Raw genomic sequence first — 21,052 nt, forward strand, 5'->3', positions numbered from 1 at the left:
CGAATCGAGTAGGCATACAATTGTGTCGGTCTGGAGAAATATGTATTTCATTCTTTTGTCTGTTTCGGATTATTGAATACGAAATGTGATTATAAACTTTATTAATTTACACAAAAGTTACAGTTGAAGGAATATAGATTAATTGGAATATTAAAGTTAATGATGGGAGTAAAAATAGTATTAGGGGGGCACAAAACAGAAACAAGAGAACAAAAAAGATGCGGATCATCATTTAGTAGCAGTTGGATGACAGGGGTGACCAAGCTGTCACTAAGAAGATCCCTACATCTAATATCAAATGATGCTTGCCATTAAAGTATCCTAAGAATATTTTGATTCTTTTGTTTTTTTGCAAGCAATATATGATATATCGTTTTTCCTTTTTAATTTGCTTTAAAATTTTATTTTACTTATTTATTGATACCAACAAATTCTCCTTTTCCAACTTCTTACTTTTTTTACGGGGAAAAAGGTAAAAAGGAAAGGGAAAAAAATGTCTCTAAAATTACACGAGTGAGTCACACACTCAAAAGTCAAAACGTCAAAAAGGCCAAAAATGACGTTTAGTCGACGTAATTCGCAAAATATTTTGTGGACACTTTATTTATTTATAAAATGCAGATGCTAAATGCTGATAAAATGTTCAAGAGTATTGCATTATGCCTACGATTAAGAAAACTAAACTCCATGAGATTCTCAACTTCCAAAAACCAAATCGAAATTTGTTGTCTCGAGTATTCCGGTTAGAAGAATCCGGTACAGCTCACTGACCACATTCTTTCACTAGCTCTCGCTAAAATACACTACTAATCTCATTAACGATATTTAGATAACCAACATCCCCCATCAGATTAGTATCTTCGGAGGAAACATCTAGGCTGGTTTACTACTGGACGCCGGACAATTTGGCCCAATCTACAAATTGCATACCGCCATATACATTGTTAGCAAACCGGACTCCCACCGTGAATGCCATGGCCACCACAGGGATGCGTTTGGCCGCGGAAGAACCTTCCACCACGCGTTCGAGGCCGTTGACAATTTGGTAACGCGCATTGGAAGATAAGCCAAGGAACACACCTGAAGAAAAGCACAATATAGAGAAGAGAGTGAGTCTTTATGTAATCAACAATTCATAGAGTGAACTTCAGGTTTGTCTCTGAGCTCTGTAATTAAATTACCCTGTCCATAAATCTAATATTGCAAACAACATAACAATCTAGCTAATACCTTTCACCAGAATCTGTCGCATAATCAATTCTTGGTATCTATCATTGGCAATTAAGGTTCTTTACTTTCTAAAAGCTAAGACAGGTTAAAAAAAAACCTATGGCTGATAACAAGAACTCGTAAAAAGAGTAAGACAACACAATATTGACGGTTCAAGACTGTCGTTTTCAACATCAGAGTCGTTTACATCCAACATCAGAGGAGAAAAGCTATCATGACTCTGCAGAACAAAGTTAGAGATCAAAAGAAAAGCTTACCCCATAGAGCAGCGCTTTCGAAAAGAGGTGGAATAGGGACGTCTTCCTCTGATTTCTTCACACTCCTATTGACATAGGAAACCCCAAATTTCAGTGAAGAACAGTTTTTAGACATTCAAACCCCAAACCCCAGAGAAACTCAGAACTCAGAAGACTCATTTCATCATAAACTCAGATCAAATAAGCTCGATGGTGAAAGAATACCGTTTTGCCGTCATGATCAGGTTTGCAATTCCCTGACCGATGAGGCCGCAGCCGAATCCAACCGACCCATACAAGAGTCCCTAGACAAAGAAACACATCGATTAAATTAAATCAAAGGTAAGGATGATCCACAAAGAACAATAAAGCAATAGTTCTTCTCCATACCTTGTAGAAGAACGTTGCAATGCGCTGGTTAACTGAGAATTTACATCCCGGTCTTTCAGCTTCAAAAACACTTCATAAGAACACAAAAAAACCGTATAAATACATCTCATCCCGAATATGCAGCCATCATCAGTGGGAACAGTTAACCCATTCCGATAAGCACCAGTGGGAACAGGTAACCCATTTGTACATTACTTGGAGCCATAAGTGAAGAAAAAAAAACAACCGAGAGACAGTGACAGTCTTACCTGCTAGGAAGGGATGCACAAGCACGTCTAAGGTCCTTGAATAAACCTGTTGATGATGCCACGGACGGCTTCCCAATACGTGCATAGGGAGCCAATAATCCAACCAACGCAACATCAACCACAAGACCAACTAAAAGATCAGCAGCATACAGCTCAAACTCTGACCAGAAATCTTCCCCTCTTTTCTGTACTTCTGCAAAAGTTGCACAGCAAGAGTCTATGGCTACCTGCATTAAATCCGTAGAACAAGATCTTTCACATTCAATCCTTGGACACAATCCTAAATAAGTAGTCCAAGAAAAATGTTAGCTTAACCGTTGACAAACCTCGGTTCCAACTTTGAAAAGAAATGAAGGATCTGCAAGCATTCTATTTCGAAGCATCGCACATGACCTCATCAGAAACCCAAGCGGCCAAACAGAACCCTACAAAAATTTTAACCCTCAATCATGAATACATCATACACTTATAATCAAAATAAGAATCACTAGCACATTTTAACAAAAGCAAAAACCTGTAGATCGAGGTAACGAAGAAGGAACAGTTTCCGAATCCCCACAGATTTAGCCGCCTCCAACATATCCTCCGGTAACGTAATCCCTCTACGTTCTGTCTCTTTCATAACTTCGTCAAACTTCAATATCGGACCAAACTCCTTCTCCTCAGCTTTATCTGCTTCATCCTCTCCATCATCGCCTTCTCCGTCTCCTCCTCCTCCTCCGCCTCCATTACCACCATTTCCACCGCCGTCATTATTCCCATCCCCATCGCCGCCATCACCATCATCAAGCTCCGGCTCCAGATCGCTTAAAGTCTCATCCTTTAAGCCGCTATAAGCCCACTCCGGTACTGATCTACCGGAGATTTCACCGGTAAGCACATCCGATCCCACACATCGGAGTTTCAAATTCCGAGAAGACAAGTCCGAGTTCAAATGGATCCGTCTAGATTCAACACCAGGGCTTCTACGGAAACAAATCGACCCAATTCCAAACCTTTGACCGGCTCTGCATTGCTTTCGCAGCTCTACACTATTGAACCTATCGTTGGAGAATGTTGAAATGTGGGAAATTTTTAGGGATATAGACATTTGCCTATTCCAAAATTCTCGAGTTTATGTGATCTATGAAATGAAAGTTGCTTAAAAGTTATAAATGAATTTTGGAGTTAAAGACGGAAGATGACGGAGTTATGTATGCGTTTTGATCAGTTGGTCGAGGTTTAAGGGTTTTTGAACATACATACACTCATGCCGTAATAGGGGAGACGACCAAGGAGGAGAGAATAATCAGGTACGGCTATCTATACAGAAAGCTAAACAAATGGCGACATGGTATTGGTTGAAAAGATTCCGTAAAAGCATAATTAGGGAGTGTTTTAATGACTTTAGATGTTTATTTTTTTGTACGATTAATGACTTTAGATGTTAGGTAGAATATGTTGTTATTCAATCAAGATTTTACTAAATTCTTTTAAAGTTTGGTGATATTAGTTACTGATTTGTAAAAATTCATTTAAAATCTTAATAAATATGTGGTTATTGGATTTGGAGTTTTACAAAGTTTATGTGTTATTAAATTAAAACAAAAGAATCTCTGAGTGTTAATGAATTAAAATTTTGTGTTATTGGTTTATGATTTTAAACTCTTTTTTTTACAAAATAAAGTCATAAAAAGTATCTTATAAATACATGGATTGTTTGTGAGACTTTACAAGACTATAAAAAAATTAATCAACAAGATTTCAGAAAATTCTCAAACAATCCTTTAAACTCTCAAACAATCATAATGATTTTACTAATCATCTAAATTTCTTATAAGTTAGAATCCAATAACACCCCCTTAGTTTACTACTCCAATAATTTTCTCGGCCGTAGAGTCCCAAATAAGTCAATAACGATTTCATACAGCTCGAGTTTTTGTGAACCGTGATGATAATAAAGAAGCAACTCTTGTGTTGGGTTTCTCGAAATATTGTCTGAAGATCAAATAATTCGGTGCCGCGAGGAGCTATAAGCTGAGAGAGCTTCCTTTCAGGGTGAGTCATGGGAAGTTTCATTTGATTTTTTCGAGTTAATCAGAACATTTCTTTTTGGATGAACTGAATTTTCTGATACTCTAAAATTTGCTTCTATTTTTTTTTTCTTTCCTAGTTTTATTAGATCGAGAGACTCATCATCATTTCACTGTTGGTATTTTAAAGTTTGAACTCAAGATTTTTGGTAGATAAAGGAGAATCATTTGTTTTTTTCATCTATAAGAAATTGAATAAAACTGAAGTTTGGATTTGGTGATTATTATGTCGATGCAGAAGGAACATCTATTGAATGGCCGAGGCAGTTGTAACTTTTGGATTGCAGAAGCTATGGGAGCTTCTAGTTCGAGAAACCAACCGGCTAAAAGGAGTCCATAAACAAGCTACTGAACTACAAAGCGACTTAAAAAGGCTCAAATCGTTTGTGAAAGATGCAGAAACTAAGAAAAGTAAAAGTGAGAGAGTGAGAAACTGTGTGGATGAGATTGTAGAGATTGTGTATGATGCTGAGGACATAATCGAGAGTTTTCTTATCAAAGAAGAAAAGTGTGGAAGAGAAAGAGGGATTAAGAAGCATTTAAGGAGTGTTTCTTGTATTACATTTTCTGACCAGGAGTTTGGTTTACAAATCAGAAGCATTATCACTAGAATCTCCAAGGTAATAGACAGTATGGAGAGATTTGGAGTGAGAGAGATCATCAACAAAGAAGAAGAAGAAGAACTAGTTGGTAAATTTGTGGAGATACGACAATCTTTTCCTAGCGTTTCTGAAAGCAGCCTTGTTGGTGTGGAGCGTAGTGTTGAAGAATTAGTGAGTCATCTTGTTGGAGAGAATGGTGTTCAAGTGGTCTCAATATACGGGATGGGCGGTGTTGGGAAAACCACTCTTGCTAGACAAGTTTTTCATCATGAGATGGTGCAGCGCTATTTCAGTGGATTCGCTTGGGTGTTCGTTTCACAGGAGTGTAGACAAAAACATGTGTGGCGGGCGATATTACAGAGCCTTAGACCGAAAAGTGAGGAACAGAGAATTGTGGATATGACAGTGTCTGGACTCCAAGATGAGCTGTTTAAACTACTTGAAATCGAGAAATGCTTGATTGTCCTTGATGATTTATGGAGCAGTGCAGCTTGGGAGCTTATAAAGCCAGCATTTCCACATAGATCAGGTGATTCTTGACCATGAATCATAATGTTTTTATGTAGAATATTTCTGAAATTCAAAAGCATTTGTCTCAGTTGGTGTCTAATATTGAAACATGGTCAACTTTTCCAGCTAGCAAGGTATTACTCACTTCTAGGAATGAGGGTGTTGGTTTGCATCCAGATCTAAGATCCGTCATCTTTAGGCCTAGATGCTTAACTCATGAAGAAAGCTGGGAAGTTTTTCAAAACATAGCTTTGTTTGAGAGAAACGATATAGGTATGCCCTTAACTATACAAGAAACCAAAGATAAATTTGAAAGGTAATCTAAACGCTAAAAAGAATGAGCTAAGAGACTAATGTTTTGTGTGTAGAGTTTCAGGTTGATGATATATTCGAAGAGATTCAACAAATGCTCAAACATTGTGGAGGGTTACCATTAGCTGTGAAAACTCTTGGAGGGTTGTTAGCTACAAAACGTACAGCGTCCGAGTGGATAAAGGTACACAACAATATTGGATCTCATATTGTAGGAGAGATTGGTGAAAATGGCGGAATCGGTAGTTTGGTATGCAATGTGATATCTTTGAGTTATGAAGATCTACCTTCTCATTTGAAGCATTGCTTTCTCTACCTTGCTCATTACCCAGAAGATCATGAGATACAAACAGAGACATTGTTCAATTACTGGGTGGCAGAAGGAATAGTGATGATGCATAGTGAAGAGACTACTATCGTAGATCTAGCTGAGGATTATCTGGAGGAATTGGTTAAAAGGAGTATGGTATTAGTTGGGAAGAGGAACACTGTGACATCAAGAATTGAATCTTGTCGTCTGCATGATATTGTTAGAGAAGTTTCTTTGTTTAAAGCTAAAGAAGAGAATTTCATACAATTTTTCAGTGCTCAGATCCTTGTCTCGAATGCTACTAACGCTCTGTCACCAACTGTATCCACCAACAGATCACGCAGACTCGCTGTACATTTGGTTGATGCTGAAGAAAATGAACCTTGTATATTTCAGCAAAAACAGATTCAAAACCCCAAAGCAAGGACCCTTTTGTATATCACTAGAGATTTCAGTCCTTGGATATTATCAACCCCAAGTTTTGGAGGTTTACAATCACTTAGAGTATTGGATCTCTTTGGAGCACAATTCAGAAGACGCAAGTTACCTAAGGGCATAGGGAAGCTGATACACTTGAGGTACCTGAGTTTGAAAGAGACAAACTTGTCTGTGTTGCCGTCTTCTATTGGGAATCTAGTGTTGTTGGTTTATTTGGATTTGGAGATTTACGAGACAATGGTTCACATACCAAACGTCTTAAAGAAGATGAAGAAGCTGAGATATCTTATGTTACCCGACGAACTAAGCTCTAAAACGAAGTTGGAGCTAAGTGCTTTAGTGAAGTTGGAGACCCTCAAGAACTTTTCATTAAAGCACAGTAGCGCTAAAGATCTCATCAATATGACCAAACTCAGAACTTTGTGGATCTGTTGTGCCTCTGTTAACCCTGAAGAGGAAGTATTACCTTATTCGCTCGGTGCATCACTGAAACAGTTGGAGGAGTTGATGTTATACAACAAAATAAATGACCAGGCTGAAGCCATGAAGATCGATGCAGGAGCCTTTGTTTCAAGTTTTCTAAGACTCAACCAATTAAGTTTAGATATAAAGATAGATAAGTTACCTAATGAAGCTCAATTCCCTTCCCGGATCGCTTTTGTTTCATTATCCTCTTGTGACCTACCCGAGGATCCAATGCCAGTTCTTGAGAAGCTACATAGCTTAAAAATTCTTAGTCTAGAACTTAATGCTTTCACAGGGAGGAAAATGGTATGCTCAAAAGCCGGCTTCCCTAAATTGCACACTCTAGAGTTTTCAATACTTGATAACCTTGAAGAGTGGGTCGTAGAAGACTATTCAATGTCGTGTCTTTGTCATTTAGAGATCAATGACTGCAGAAAGTTGAAGAGTCTTCCTGGTAGATTAAGAGACATCACTACTTTAAAGGAGCTAAGAGTAGGATGGATGAAGAATGAATTCAAGAACAAGTTAATCCAAGGTGGAGAAGATCACTTCAAAATCAAACATGTAGCTTCTGTTATGTTTTACAATTGTGGGGACGAATAAGAAACAAGTCTTTTGTCATTATACAATACTCGACCATTTTGTTTCTCACATTTTGAGCACAAACTTGCTTCTGCATACCTTGCTATAACATAGAATCGATGTTACAAAAAGGAAAAAGAAAAAACTTTAAAATCAATTTCACATTTTAAACCAACCAAGCCAATCCGAAATTGTTCTAGTCAATCATATCACGGTTAAGGTTTAACCAAAAAGATTTCAAGCCATTTCGTACTAAACCAAAATTAGAAAAATCTGAGATTAACGGTTAAACGTTTACAACAGTACAATAAGTATTTATTACTTCTAATTTTAGTAAATTTGTTAGCATGATTATGTTTAACTCAAATTGTCATTATAACAAAAAGAATTATTCTTATTTTTTTGTCCACAGCTTTTATAAATAGACTCAATTGAACCAAGAGTTTAGAAAATTGTTTACATAGAGACAAAGTATCGGTTCAACACGCGCTCGGCGTGCCAACTTATCCGCTTAAAAATTAGAGTAACGAGAGACTTTAACTAACGAGAAAGAAATAAACACTTCCTTGTTTTAATGACAACTAGGGATGAACCCGCACATACGTGCGGGGTTGATTTCGAAAGTTTGTATTACATACGTGCGTGCAGGGTTGATTTCAATATATTACATATGTGCAAGATTAAGTTTGTAAACGTATTTTTAAGTAATGTTATTTAATTCATAATCAGAAGAATTCATATCAGTTTCATGTCGTTTTTAATTCGAGTTAGATAAAGAAATTATCAGATTTGTTTTCGTTAAGTTAAGAACATTACATAAAAGAAAAATAGTAAAACAAAAAGTCACAATAAGATGATTATTTTATAACCGTAATGTCCCATCTCATCTATATCATGTTTTCCATCTTATAATCGTGGTTTTAAAACTCATTTGAGATTATATATTTTAGTCTAACATATAAAAGAATAGGTAAGAGTTTCGGAGCCACAAATACGTTTGCTTTGCTTTCTTCAAATTTTTGAATGTTTGAAATAATAATCGCTTTAGATCGACATGATAGCGGATCCGGATAAAGTGTAAACCGGATTAGTGATAATCTAGATTTCTATGTAAATCGTGAACTATCAAACCAGGTAAAAACAACCAAAAAAAACACTAAAACTTCTTGAAACAAATGACCCAAATATAGTTGTCAAGCGAGTCAAACTCGTCCACTATGTCTGGCCTGCAACGAACTATAATATTTTAACCCGCCAAAACCCGTTCTTCGAAATTCGCATGAGTAAATAGTATATATGTATCTCCCTTAGTTGAATATGTGTTATCCAAAATTTATGCCTTGTATTTTACCAACATTACGTTAGACACTATTTTTTTATTATTTTCCGAATTACCAGCGCTTTTCATGTACCCATTATTTCATCTTTCAATATTTAAAATAAATAGGAAATTTTAGCTATTTTAATTTCACGTTTCTGTATTGTACTCGTAAATTGATATTTGAAAGTCAAAATTGAATTTAATTATCCAAATTATCCAAATATTTCGAAGTATATAATGCTATGTTCAACTCTCGGTATTCCTCTATCTGTATAATACATTGAATGTACAGAGGTGGCTTTATAACTATCATACTATAGATATAATATATGTAGATGTAACTTAATAATTTTCATATTTAGTGTAAAATTTGAAATTTTTAAATTTTAGCTAGCCAAAAACAGTTTGTTATTTTTATGTCCAGTTCCATATTATTAAAAATAATTTTTAGTATTTAAATTACATCTTCCTACTATTTTACGTTATTTTTTTTTTAATTTGCAATATATATAATTTTATGTCTACACCCACTACATAATCAAAAAGATCATGTCATTATCATGGTTTGTGAGAACGAAAGAATCTTGTTCCATTTTAAATAATTTGTTTAAAAATCTAGTTTAATATGTAGATGTTATACACTCGATTTTGAATCATACAAAATATATTTCAATATGTAGATTTAATATAGATTGGTTTAGATTTTATTGTTAAGATTTTAATAAATGGAAATTTTAACCGATGAATCTACACTAATTAGTTAGTTTCCTAAATTATAGAATCGATCAATATTTTTATAATTAATAGGACATATTTTTACGGTTTGTTTCTCCACATTTAAGGTTGACTTTTATTTCTAGTACGACATTATATAATTTCTTCGCAAGTACGAAATTCTTTAAGTTTAAGAGATTTTATGTGATATTTTAAACATAATCATGCTAACAAATTTACTAAAATTAGAAGAAATAAATATAAATTATTCAAATAAATATAAATTTTATCATTAAAACAAAAAAAGTTTAATAAATCTAAAGACGATAAAAAAAAAAAAATTTATTTAACTGAAAAATTGTCAAATCAAAACCGGACCCTGATATGAAAACAAACCGAAACTTCAACTATATTCTGTAACAGTAGCGCGCGTTCCAAAAGTCCAACAAAGTCAAAACGCCGTACAGAGCCATATTGTGTTTAACACATAGAGGACTCATAGTATACTCTTGTAGCCGAAGACATATTCACTCGAATCTAACCTACTCAACAATTTATTGACAAGTGATCCAAAAACCAATGAAGTACTTTGCCCAGATAAATTTACTTGTCATATCCATCCATCTATACATTGCTGCGATTTAGTTTTCTAGAATGAAGCAATGTGCTCTTTCTTATCTCTGTACAATCATTCTTGTTGCACATATAGATTGTTTTTTTTCAACCAAGCTTTTCGGCTAGGGTTGCTACAAGATCTTCCCGAGCTTTCTCTAAGGCACTTGGGAGATTTTCAGGTTTTCTGCCGCCTGCTTGAGCAAAATTGGGCTTTCCACCACCTCCTCCGCCGCACATCTTAGCTATGGAGCCAACGAATTTCCCTGCTTGAACTCCTAAAGAGACTACTCCGGGACTAAATGCAGCAACTAAACTAACCTTGTCTTTTTCTGGAGATGATCCTAGTACCACAGCGACTGGATCTTCCAATGTACTTACCAAATGCTCTGCTGCACTCTTTAACGAGTCGGCATCAGTGTCATCCATCAACTCAACGAGCACTCTGAAGGAATCAAACATTCACAGGAAGAGCATGTGTCATTTTCTTCTGAGAATAATTATCATATACACCATTTTAAGCAGGAAACATTAGATTTTGATACCTTATCGTCTGCGAAGTTCCTACGGTAAATGCTTTGTTCGATATGACAGATGCTTTATAGACCGCTGCTTTTGAACGCAAGTCTGAGGCTTCTTTTCTAGCAGCACGCAGTTCCTCTAGAAGATTCTCCACTCTGCTTGTAACATCCTCTGCTTTCACCTTCAGATTAAACCACACCACAATTAAATATGTCACAAGTAACTACTATCTTGAAAGCAGCAAATATGATAATGGTTGACAAGAAAAGAAATCAAAACTCTCTAGAAGCAGAATACCTTGAGAGTCGAGCATAGACGTGTCATTTGAGAATCCCTTGAGTTTATGTATTCAATGAATGCTTCACCTGCAACTGCTTCGATACGCCTGATTCCAGATGCAATGCCCTGTTCTGAGATAATCTTGAAGGCTCGTATCTCTGCGGTATTGCCAACATGAGTGCCACCGCAAAGTTCCATGGAGACACCAGGTACTTCTACTACACGAACCTGCGATTTATGTAAGGGTCCTCTTGGTCAAGCCAAATCAACTTATAACCAAACTATAACACTGTATACACTGATGTGGTTCTCTTGATCCAGGCTTTATGAAGATGATAAACTAGTATTTTGAAGTTCCCCAGAACCTATACAATTTTTGAATAGTTAATAGTGTGACATCTCTCATACCTCGTTTTCATCATATTTTTCCCCAAACATTGCAATGGCTCCAGCTTGTTTCGCATCAGCAAGAGGAAGGACTTTTGTTTCAAGACGTGTAGCATCCCCAATCCATCTATTGATCAGGCTTTCGATTTCCTCAAGCTCATTAGCATGCAGGGACCGATTAAAATTGAAATCGAATCTGAGGCGGTCAAAAGCTACTAATGAACCAGCCTGTGATGTTTCTTGTCCTATTACTTTCTTAAGTGCGGATTGCAGCAAATGGGTGGCGGTATGGTGAACCTGGAAAGTTAACAAAAAGGATCAAGAATTTGAAAGAAAAGAGGCAGTTGGGATATTGGGATGTAAAATAACATTCAAACGTACCTTTGCTCGTTGCCTCAAGTCTGCATCTACTGCTGCTTCCACCTCCTTGCCAACTTCCAGAGCTCCACTTTTTACAGTGCCCTTGTGAACAAATATTTTAAGAGACTTCTGCACATCACGTACCTCAACAACAGCTTTCTCTTGGTTCCCATCACTGCTAACATACAGAAAACCATGATCAGCAATTTGACCTCCAGATTCAGCATAGAAAGGAGTTCTGTCCAGCAAAATATCTACATCACTGCCTTCAGAAACCCTTATCACAGGCTTCCCATTCACCAAAAGACTTTTCACAACAGCATGAGCAGAGAGACTGTCATATCCGAGGAACTCAGTGTCCGCAATATTTTTCGTGATGTCAGCATCGTCTTCAACTGTCAGTTTTACAACATTGTGGGCAGCTTGAGATTGCCGCCTTTGGTTCTCCATTTCCACTTCAAAACCTTTCATATCTATACTGACTCCACGTTCTTCAGCAACTTCTGCTGTTATCTCCACAGGGAAGCCATATGTGTCATACAGAAGAAACGCGTCTTTTCCATCCAGATAAGGGCTATCTTTATTTTTATCAGCAATTGACAGGGCATCGTTAAGCTTTTGGTCAAGTAACTTTTCTCCTCTTTCCAGAGTTTTCTTGAAGTGAAGTTCCTCTTGCCTTATCTCCTCAATGATTCGTGGGGCTTTTACTTTTACATCTGAATCAATATAAGTGCTCAATTCTATCACCTTTTCAGCAACTGCTGGCAAAAACGCTCCCTTTAGATTACCACTTCTATCCCCATTTATTCCGAGAGACTTCCCCTTCCGAACTGCCCTTCTTATTAACCTCCTTACTACATAACCTCTGCCAATATTTGAAGGCGAAACACCGTCTGATATGAGATAGACAACTGCCCGCATGTGATCTGCAATCACTTTAAGGCTTGTCTTTGCTTTGTCATTTGCAGAGTCATATGAGATATTCGCCAACTCTGAGGTCTTCTCAATGATTGGATATATCAAATCTGTCTCATAGTTGTTTGGAACCTTCTGAAGGATTTGAGCTATACGTTCCAGACCAAGACCAGTGTCAATATTCTTCTGTTTCAAGGGCTCAAGCAATCCATCTTCCGTCTTGTTATACTGCATAAAAACCAAATTATAGAACTCGATAAATCTGGTATCATCCCCAAGATCAACATCTTCATTATAACCTCTCTCCGGATAGAAGTCATAATACAACTCTGAGCATGGACCACAAGGACCAGTTGGTCCACTGGTCCAAAAGTTGTCAGCTTCACCCATTCTCTTTATCCGCTCAACAGGCACACCAACTTCATTCTTCCAGATTTCAAAAGCTTCATCATCGTCTTCGTAAATGCTAACCCAAACTCTATGAGCAGGTAGGCCAAACTCTTTAGTTGATAGCTCCCATGCCCACCTTATCGCATCTTTCTTGAAGTAATCTCCAAAGCTAAAGTTCCCAAGCATCTCAAAGAAGGTATGATGCCTGGCCGTTTTTCCAACATTCTCCAAATCGTTGGTACGTATGCACCTTTGTGCAGTGGTTGCACAAGGAACCTGTCTAGGCACCTACATCAATTTAAAAAAAAAGTCCCACCAACATACATTATCTTCAAGTCTCTAAATGCACGAAAACAGTAACGTTTGGCTTGAGCTATATTTATACCTTTCCAAGGAAAATAGGCTTAAACTGAAGCATTCCAGCAATTGTTAATAAGACAGTAGGATCTTCTGGCACGAGAGACGCGCTTGGAAGCAATTTATGCCCACGAGAGGCATAGAATTCGAGAAAACGCCGACGTATTGAGTCTCCACTAACATCATTGGACTGAAAACCCTCCCTAGCGTCCTCAGACACCGGCTGTACTGATACTGAAATCCACATAGTAAAGATGATATTTTCAGTCCCCCAAATTCAAATTGAAGAGACAAACACACACAGATTATGTAGAAACAATAAGTGCAAAACCTGATGAACTCTTAGCAATAATCTGAGAAGAGTGAGTTGATTTGGGAAGCAAGATAGCAGGAGAAACACCTGTAGAGGTTCTGGTAACAAAACCTGCAAAACCATAATATCAATAAATTAACTCCAAAATGAGATGAATACAACAAGAAGAGAGAATAACAAACAAAGCTTAAGAATTTTCACTTATCAATCAAATTATAAAAATTCATATTGTATAACAACCCCTCTGGAGCCCAATTAGATTTCATTGTAAGCTACATCACCACTAATCATGTACAGAGTCGACAGACCAAGATAGTGGCAATTTCATGGATACGAGCTCTGTATCAAAAAAAAAAAAAAGAAAGAGAACCCAATTGAGAAACCCAGAATTGAATTTCCCCCACTAACTGTCTAACACGAAACTAGATGAATCCTCAATCTCTTTTACTTAATGTTGAAATATAATTTTTATAAAAAAAAACGTAGAGATAGATTGAGAAAAGGGAGAACGAAGAGATTAGCTTACGTTTAGAAAGGAGAAAAGAAGAAGGATGCGAAAGTAAAATTGGTCTAAGAGGAACATCGAAAAGGTTTACTCTGGTGAAATTCATCGGATAAGTGTTTCAGACAGAAGAAGGAAGAAGAAGACACAGTGATGTGCCTTTGAAGTGTAGCTCTCTATATTTGTTTTATTATCCACTTCTTTGTGGTTTGAAATTATTTTATTAATCAAATTATTTAGTTAACTCGTTAAATAGGTGTATGGGTAAATTACCTTCATTATAGCCAGAGACCTCGAGATTACCCTTAGAAACAAATTTCTTGTTGTTGTTATTAAACATAACTCAAATTTCTCTTCTTCTACAATTCTACTTTATACAACAATGATCTTACTCTATATATACTCTTAATAGTGGATAAAGATGACAACGAAGAATGAGGTTCTTTATCTGTAGGATCATAAACATAAGCATGTTTTGGAGAAGCATTGAGTTACGCTCTTTCTAAAGGAAATATACTGAGGCTTGAAAGGCTAATTCCGGAATCAGTGCGATGTTATTATCAGAGCATGGATTTTTCAATCATCTAACTCTATTGGAGGAGAGACATGGATCTTTGTTATACCTCTGCATCATAAGTACTGTTAAAGAAGAGATGCTGCCTTTGAACCCTATAGACTCAAACCAGTTCACGCTTTCATCCGAAGAATTAAGATGATCACAAGTTTTTGAAGCTCAGAACATATTATAGAGGCTTCACTATCCGATCCTTCCTAGGAGACCTACGCTATGTGTCTTTTTTATGTTTTCCAGTAGACTAAGTAGTAAGTAAGTAGTGAGTGAAGTTGGGAGCTGTTTTTCATAGTATAAAATGTTTACGTGTGCATAAATCGTATAGACGTTAGACGTATGAGAGTTAGGAACGACAAGTGTCAAAATGGCACACATAACGTAATTGAACTATAAATGTAAAAGACAAATCAATGCCCGAGAGTACTCTCGCAACTACTTTCTTTCAATGTCTCTCTCTCACTGGCCTCTGCTTAAGTCTTTTTACTCTCTTTTTTTCAGGCCAACCAGAGAACACATCAGTGTATTGTGCGTATATCCGAGACAGAAGAAACATACATACAAACGTTACAATATACTACTATATATCATTATATATAAAAACATTGGAGTCCACCTAACTCTATATATCACATTAAATACTATCCCCCAAATGTTTGTTTGTTCTCTATATATATAAATACCCTTGCATGCCAAACTACATAACACTCATGCTACTCATATAAGCATCGCCATTATAACCTTCATATATCTTTTTGAACAAAAAATAAAATGATGGGTCTCTCGGGAGTGGGAGTTTTGTCAAATCTATATGTAATGGTTGGGTTTTTAATGGTTCTTGAGGTAATGGTGGTGATGGAGGCACAGCCACTGGTTCCATCCATGTTCATATTTGGTGATTCAGTGGCTGATGTTGGAAACAACAATGATATCTACACTATCGTTAAAGCTAATTTTCCTCCTTATGGAAGAGATTTCACAACCCATAAACCCACCGGCCGCTTCTGCAACGGAAAGTTAGCTACTGACTTCACCGGTACTTCTTTTTTCTTATATTCAATTCCAATTATTCGAAATGATATATGTAATAGTGAGTGACATATATACAATGCATGTGTACTCCAAACATGATGATGATCTAGAAGGCATCTTTGTGTGAAGTTTGTGATTTCTAGCAAGGATTTAAAACTAAAAGTAGAACATTGAGAGCCATGACTTGATAATGATTCTTCAACTTAGAGTAGAAAAATAATTAATTGTTGGATTGTATTTGCATGGGCCGGGGTGTTAAGTAAACAATTTATTTGAAATGAAATACGAAGAAAACAATGTACATGCATTAGGTTGATATGTGTGCATGCAGCATGTATATGTGTACATGCATACACATATAATAATAATGAAATAAAGATCAATATATTGTGCAGCTGAGAATCTTGGGTTCACATCATACCCACAAGCTTATCTAAGCAAAAAGGCAAAAGGCAGAAACCTTTTGATTGGAGCTAACTTTGCCTCTGCAGCCTCTGGCTATTACGATGACACAGCCAAGCTCTACGTTAGTAAAATGCTAATTCTATTTTCTTTTATTTGTCATCTAACAATAAATTGAATCCTAATTAATTGAAAACGTCATGTTACTTAATCTCATTGTGGATAATGAAGGGTGCAATATCGTTGCCGCAACAGCTTGAACATTACAAAGACTATACAAGCCGAATCCAAGATTTGGCAACCTCAAACAACAATGTAAACGCGAGCTCCATAATCTCCAATGGCATATATATCGTCAGCGCAGGTAGCAGTGACTTCATACAAAACTACTATATCAACCCTCTTCTCTACAAAGTCCAATCACCTGATGACTTCTCCGATCTCCTTATCCTCTCCTACTCCAGTTTCATTCAGGTTTGTTTGTTTAACTCATGCTTAAATGTGTAATATCATAAACTTCATTAGTCGGTGGCTAGGTGCAGTTAGGAATATAGCAATGTTTTTGTTTGTCCAGACAATCAAAAGGTAGTCTAAGTGTAAGTTTGTTCTGTTTCTGTTTTGTTTTTGGGATCCGTAGAATTTATACTCGTTAGGGGCAAGAAGAATCGGAGTGACTACGCTTCCGCCGCTCGGATGTTTACCGGCAGCCATAACTGTGGCAGGTCCGCACGAAGGTGGATGCTCGGAGAAGCTAAACAACGACGCAATCTCTTTCAACTACAAGCTAAACACGACGTCGCAGGATCTAAAGAGGAACCTCATTGGACTCAATCTAGTCGTCTTTGATATCTATCAGCCTCTTTATGATCTCGCCACCAGGCCATCTGAATTTGGTATTTGAAAATATTTCAAAGCCTCAAACAATGCTCTGGTAACTGGTTAACTGGTTTTAATTTTGTTACGTATGTTTATGTAAAATTTTCAGGATTTGCAGAGGCAAGAAGAGCTTGTTGTGGAACAGGATTACTAGAGACATCAATACTATGCAACCCTAAATCAGTAGGAACATGTAATAACGCAACCGAGTATGTCTTTTGGGACGGGTTTCATCCAACGGAAGCTGCTAACAAGATTCTCGCAGACAGTCTCTTGCTCTCTGGCATCTCTCTCATCTCCTGATCAGTCATCTCTCTCTACATTGTTCTCAAGATCATTGTTGGGTTTCATCTATTGACTTAAGATTGTAATTTTCAGTTATGTGTTGTTTGAATTTAAAAACTGAATCGAGATTTGTGTCGGAAGATAGACTTCTGGCTTTTAAAATTTGAGTTTTTTTTTTTGGCTGCACATCTCTTTCTTGTGTACAATTAACCAGACTGTGTCCTAAGTAATCTATGGATATGAGATAGACAGGCAAGTTCTAACCTGCATATATCTATCAAAAAATTCCACTGAGTCGGCGATTTCTTAGAGCTTGAAACCTAATGTGTAATGTTATGCCTTGAGTGGCTATGGGAAGATTCTCCACGAATTAAGATCCTTCAATCGATCTACAATTAAGAAAGAAGAAAATTCTGAGTCAGGTTAGTTTGAATATTCCAATTCGGAGTAGAAACAAAGTGGCTGAAGAAAAATTAGCTGACAGTTGAAACAAAGCTGGAACTGTAAGACCAATCGTAGTATGAGAGGTTTTGAATTTTCCGAACCGCATAGATCACTTGAAATAGTATCTAAATGCAAACAAGTCTTATAATCTTTATTCTAGAGATGGAGAAAAGCTTACTCGATATATCAATCCTTACACTAGATCTGGATAGTAGTAGTAGCTTACCTGATATATCTCTGACAGCAATCCAATAGCCTTTTACAACCAGCTTTGTTTATAGAGCAGCCCCCAGTTACGCTTTCCTCTTGTAGATTCTCCTTGCGAGTATTCCAAATGTTTAATAGCGACTCAATCTTCTGTATCTGTTGTCTCTTAAGGTCAACAATATCTGTACAGGAAATCATTGTAATCTAAAAAGAAGCAACAAAAGGTCAAAAACAAAGGAATATAAAAGTGGATACAGCAATGGTTCGCACACTAGACATCAACTGGGAAGGGAGTGTGTTTTGGAACTCCTCGTTTGAATCTTCTAGTTGGGTATCAAGAAGATCATCTTCAATAATATCCGAGTTGCTTAACAAAACCAATATGTAGTGACTCAGACAGAAAGTGTTTGTCTCAGACCCATTAACTCTGGCAAGTAACCTCGCAATAACATTCCAAATTGCTCTTCTTGCTTCTAAGTCATCCGAAGCAAATGGTAAAGTACTGAATAAACCTTCCAAGAAAGAAAAATCTGCATGCAGATTCTTAGAGTCAAGATAAAGACATGAAGCACTAGGATGCACAATCAACAACACTATGCAAACATTTTCTCTGTTCATCTTAATTTGTCAAATATGAGCCCTTAAAGTGTATTGCAAAAAATTTTCCTCAGACTGGTTTTTATCAGTATAAAAATCTCACACTTGTTAAAAGAAAATTGATTGTAACTTTTTCCTAACAACAAAATTCCAGAATTCAGAACTACGTAAAGTAAAGAAGAGTCATGTCCCACTCAAACCCAAATGGAAAATTCTGACCAGACGTTGCTCTGAAATTAAAGTAAATAGTTTACCTTCCGAAACTTCAGGAATAAAATCGACTGTTTCCGACAGCATATTTGCGATCAAAACTCCAGCAGTAACACATGATGTTGCCACCTACAGTGAAGTTAAGTTTATTAGATTATAACTTGAGATATATTCAATGGAAAGCTTCATGTAAACCTAAAACTACCTCAGCTTTGTCCTGAAGTTTCATAAGATCACAAACTAGCTGAAATAGTTCTTTGCTAGAGCAAATCTCTTTAGAATGGTTATCTGAAGCAGAGAGGGCTTCAATAGCTCGGAGAATAATTTCAAGGATGGGGTACCTGAAATCAAACACAAGGGTACATAGTAAAGCATAACACTTGCTTGTTTTTTCAAGAATAGTAAAGCATAGATTTCTAAGTTTTACCTTTCTGGAATTCTTTCTTTCGTCAACTTGCTCATTTCAAAGGAAAGAAGATTAATCAAGAGACTCGTCAAACCCAGAGTCATAAGTGGAGGGATCAATAGTTGCCCAATCTCTGGTTGACCTTCTATGATACCTAACAATAACCCTACACTCTGTGGGAAAATGGAAAAGATATAGCAATTAAAAAAAAAAAAAAGCCTTGATAAACCAAAACTTACAGAAAACGGTTGAGGGACATGAATAAGCATAAAGTAAAGAGTTAAGGAAATATTTCCCTCTGAAACTGAGGCCTATAGAATTCACCAGTTCGATCAAATCTTCTACCATCTATTCGTTCAGTACAAGAAGGACTTAGTTATATCAGAAGTTACCTTTTCAATAAGATGAGGATTCAAGGTATTTTCCGCAATCCACATAATACGGCGAAGTATATCCTCAGACTGCAAACACTCAGCCCAGAAAGTACGCCCAGTCCCAGAGAGACCTGTAGTGAGTATCCTATTGGAAACACATATCAGTATTAACCAACTGATCGAACATGATTCTACATTTTATGTCATAAACTGATTGTCTTACCTACAAACTTCACTTAGGCATTGGGTATCATCAAGAAACAATTGTCCCACAAGTAAATTGACGAGTCCGGCTGTAGACTCTATATGTTGCAATAGACCTTCATGGCAAGCAAGGTTCCCAATAATCCCGAGACAGATTTCCTTGGAACCCCCAAAATGGAAAAGAAATGTAAACATCAAATCAGTCCAGGAAGACAAAAAAAAAGAAGAAAATTATTAGACTTGGCCATTGATAATTCATAGATATACTGAATTTCTTACTCGAATGCGGGTAGATTCTGAAACCATTAGGTTTGCATGAAGCACTTCTAAAATTAGGTTATGTACCTGCAAAGCCAAAGTAAAAACAAGAAAATCATCACAACTTCCAGTCTCAATTCCAATACCTAAAGTTAAAACATGGAAACAAGCTGCTCTCTTGTCTAAATGGAATCCAATATCTTCTTTCACCAAGGTATAACTTATCTAAATCCATTACCATTAGCTCAGCATGAGTTCTACTGGCAGCAAGATCCCACAAAACACAACCATGATCTTCCCATGCTTCTTCCACTGATGACCCGCCTACTATTCCCGGATCCCGACATGAACTCACCGTCTCCTTCCCCTCGGAAGTGGATTCGTTATTGTAACCTCCAATGTCCATGCTCTGTGGATCACCATTGGAAGTGTCAATAACCCCATTTCCAGATCCAGCTACATCACCTTGAACCACATTATCAGCATTCGTATGATGGTTATGTCGCTCCTCACTGCCCGAATGAACTGGAAGAAGTTTCCTTATCAGTGAAATAACATAGCTAGGATCAACAGTAGTTGAAATGTCGAACAACTGCAGAACATAGAGAAATCACTGTCAACACTACGAAAAAATTAAAAATTTCAATCGAAAATATAGTCTTAAATTACCATAGATGAAATACCATTAGACACAAAGTACCATTGAAACTAGCTTCAAGCTCAATTTCTACAATTAAAACTACCTTAAGCTAAAAATTAAAAGTGATTGAAGCTCTTACCTCATCAGAAGGAGGTGGAGGGTGATGTGATGGGAAATCGCTTTCTCTTCTTTCGTAAGAATCATCTTCTTCTCGAACTATGCTTCGCTGCTTAGCTTCATCGTCCTCCATGGTATTTTTTTTCCTTCTCCTTTGCCCTTATTTCGTCTCTTCTTCTCTCGCCAGAAAATTCGAAACGCCTCTTTAACTATTTTACATAATGGTCCTTTTACTAAATCATGTATCGGTTTGTGACCAGCGTATTATTCTATTTTCTCTAAAAGTACCTTAGCTTTTTAAATACAACATATACACCCCTCTTTTAGATGAACCACGCAAGCGCTGCCAACTGTTTAGTAAATTA

The 21,052-nt window shown here is 36.8% G+C and overlaps 5 protein-coding genes across 5 annotated transcripts; 2 read left to right on the forward strand and 3 right to left on the reverse strand.

Moving 5' to 3' along the window:
• Positions 1-576: 576 nt before the first annotated feature.
• Positions 577-3,325, reverse strand: LOC17882808 (protein RETICULATA-RELATED 1, chloroplastic). The gene is made up of 7 exons (XM_006287717.2): positions 2,619-3,325; positions 2,431-2,529; positions 2,105-2,331; positions 1,857-1,926; positions 1,692-1,771; positions 1,488-1,552; positions 577-1,080 (listed from the first exon to the last, which is right to left on the reverse strand). Exons 1-7 carry the CDS (start codon positions 3,192-3,194, stop codon positions 887-889), a joined length of 1,311 nt encoding a protein of 436 aa, XP_006287779.1. The 5' UTR covers positions 3,195-3,325; the 3' UTR covers positions 577-886.
• A 582-nt stretch (positions 3,326-3,907) lies between these two features.
• On the forward strand, positions 3,908-7,460 carry LOC17884581 (probable disease resistance RPP8-like protein 2). The gene is made up of 4 exons (XM_006286952.2): positions 3,908-4,141; positions 4,415-5,307; positions 5,415-5,561; positions 5,657-7,460. The coding sequence occupies exons 2-4, from the start codon at positions 4,431-4,433 to the stop codon at positions 7,414-7,416; spliced, it is 2,784 nt and encodes a 927-aa protein (XP_006287014.1). The 5' UTR covers positions 3,908-4,141; positions 4,415-4,430; the 3' UTR covers positions 7,417-7,460.
• A 2,355-nt stretch (positions 7,461-9,815) lies between these two features.
• LOC17884264 (alanine--tRNA ligase, chloroplastic/mitochondrial) lies at positions 9,816-14,226 on the reverse strand. The gene is made up of 8 exons (XM_006286939.2): positions 14,092-14,226; positions 13,584-13,676; positions 13,281-13,486; positions 11,612-13,183; positions 11,252-11,527; positions 10,862-11,071; positions 10,588-10,745; positions 9,816-10,487 (listed from the first exon to the last, which is right to left on the reverse strand). Exons 1-8 carry the CDS (start codon positions 14,174-14,176, stop codon positions 10,151-10,153), a joined length of 2,937 nt encoding a protein of 978 aa, XP_006287001.1. The 5' UTR covers positions 14,177-14,226; the 3' UTR covers positions 9,816-10,150.
• A 1,113-nt stretch (positions 14,227-15,339) lies between these two features.
• On the forward strand, positions 15,340-17,409 carry LOC17881150 (GDSL esterase/lipase At5g22810). The gene is made up of 5 exons (XM_006289435.2): positions 15,340-15,671; positions 16,063-16,193; positions 16,301-16,543; positions 16,707-16,962; positions 17,055-17,409. The coding sequence occupies exons 1-5, from the start codon at positions 15,407-15,409 to the stop codon at positions 17,246-17,248; spliced, it is 1,089 nt and encodes a 362-aa protein (XP_006289497.2). The 5' UTR covers positions 15,340-15,406; the 3' UTR covers positions 17,249-17,409.
• On the reverse strand, positions 17,327-20,861 carry LOC17884541. The gene is made up of 11 exons (XM_006287411.2): positions 20,710-20,861; positions 20,169-20,522; positions 19,952-20,017; positions 19,692-19,831; positions 19,487-19,613; positions 19,116-19,267; positions 18,894-19,029; positions 18,733-18,817; positions 18,137-18,411; positions 17,901-18,037; positions 17,327-17,619 (listed from the first exon to the last, which is right to left on the reverse strand). The coding sequence occupies exons 1-11, from the start codon at positions 20,818-20,820 to the stop codon at positions 17,601-17,603; spliced, it is 1,602 nt and encodes a 533-aa protein (XP_006287473.1). The 5' UTR covers positions 20,821-20,861; the 3' UTR covers positions 17,327-17,600.
• Between the last annotated feature and the right edge of the window lie 191 nt (positions 20,862-21,052).

The sequence above is a fragment of the Capsella rubella genome, unplaced genomic scaffold (assembly GCF_000375325.1).
Source record: "Capsella rubella cultivar Monte Gargano unplaced genomic scaffold, Caprub1_0 scaffold_6, whole genome shotgun sequence".
In the NCBI taxonomy this organism is placed as follows: domain Eukaryota; kingdom Viridiplantae; phylum Streptophyta; class Magnoliopsida; order Brassicales; family Brassicaceae; genus Capsella; species Capsella rubella.

Coding starts and splice junctions, on each gene's coding strand:
- LOC17882808 (XM_006287717.2), bottom strand. CDS start 3,194: ATGTCTATATCCCTAAAAATTTCCCACATTTCAACATTCTCCAACGAT. Junction 1,927..2,104: donor TGTGCATCCCTTCCTAGCAG/GTAAGACTGTCA, acceptor GTTCTTATGAAG/TGTTTTTGAAGCTGAAAGAC. Junction 1,553..1,691: donor CTGATCATGACGGCAAAACG/GTATTCTTTCAC, acceptor CTATGTCAATAG/GAGTGTGAAGAAATCAGAGG.
- LOC17884581 (XM_006286952.2), top strand. CDS start 4,431: ATGGCCGAGGCAGTTGTAACTTTTGGATTGCAGAAGCTATGGGAGCTT. Junction 5,308..5,414: donor AGCATTTCCACATAGATCAG/GTGATTCTTGAC, acceptor CAACTTTTCCAG/CTAGCAAGGTATTACTCACT. Junction 5,562..5,656: donor GTTTGAGAGAAACGATATAG/GTATGCCCTTAA, acceptor TTTTGTGTGTAG/AGTTTCAGGTTGATGATATA.
- LOC17884264 (XM_006286939.2), bottom strand. CDS start 14,176: ATGAATTTCACCAGAGTAAACCTTTTCGATGTTCCTCTTAGACCAATT. Junction 13,677..14,091: donor TTCTTTTCTCCTTTCTAAAC/GTAAGCTAATCT, acceptor ATGGTTTTGCAG/GTTTTGTTACCAGAACCTCT. Junction 11,072..11,251: donor AAAAATATGATGAAAACGAG/GTATGAGAGATG, acceptor CATAAATCGCAG/GTTCGTGTAGTAGAAGTACC.
- LOC17881150 (XM_006289435.2), top strand. CDS start 15,407: ATGATGGGTCTCTCGGGAGTGGGAGTTTTGTCAAATCTATATGTAATG. Junction 16,194..16,300: donor ATGACACAGCCAAGCTCTAC/GTTAGTAAAATG, acceptor TGGATAATGAAG/GGTGCAATATCGTTGCCGCA. Junction 16,963..17,054: donor CACCAGGCCATCTGAATTTG/GTATTTGAAAAT, acceptor TAAAATTTTCAG/GATTTGCAGAGGCAAGAAGA.
- LOC17884541 (XM_006287411.2), bottom strand. CDS start 20,820: ATGGAGGACGATGAAGCTAAGCAGCGAAGCATAGTTCGAGAAGAAGAT. Junction 19,268..19,486: donor ATCCTCATCTTATTGAAAAG/GTAACTTCTGAT, acceptor ATTTTCCCACAG/AGTGTAGGGTTATTGTTAGG. Junction 18,818..18,893: donor AACTTCAGGACAAAGCTGAG/GTAGTTTTAGGT, acceptor ACTTCACTGTAG/GTGGCAACATCATGTGTTAC.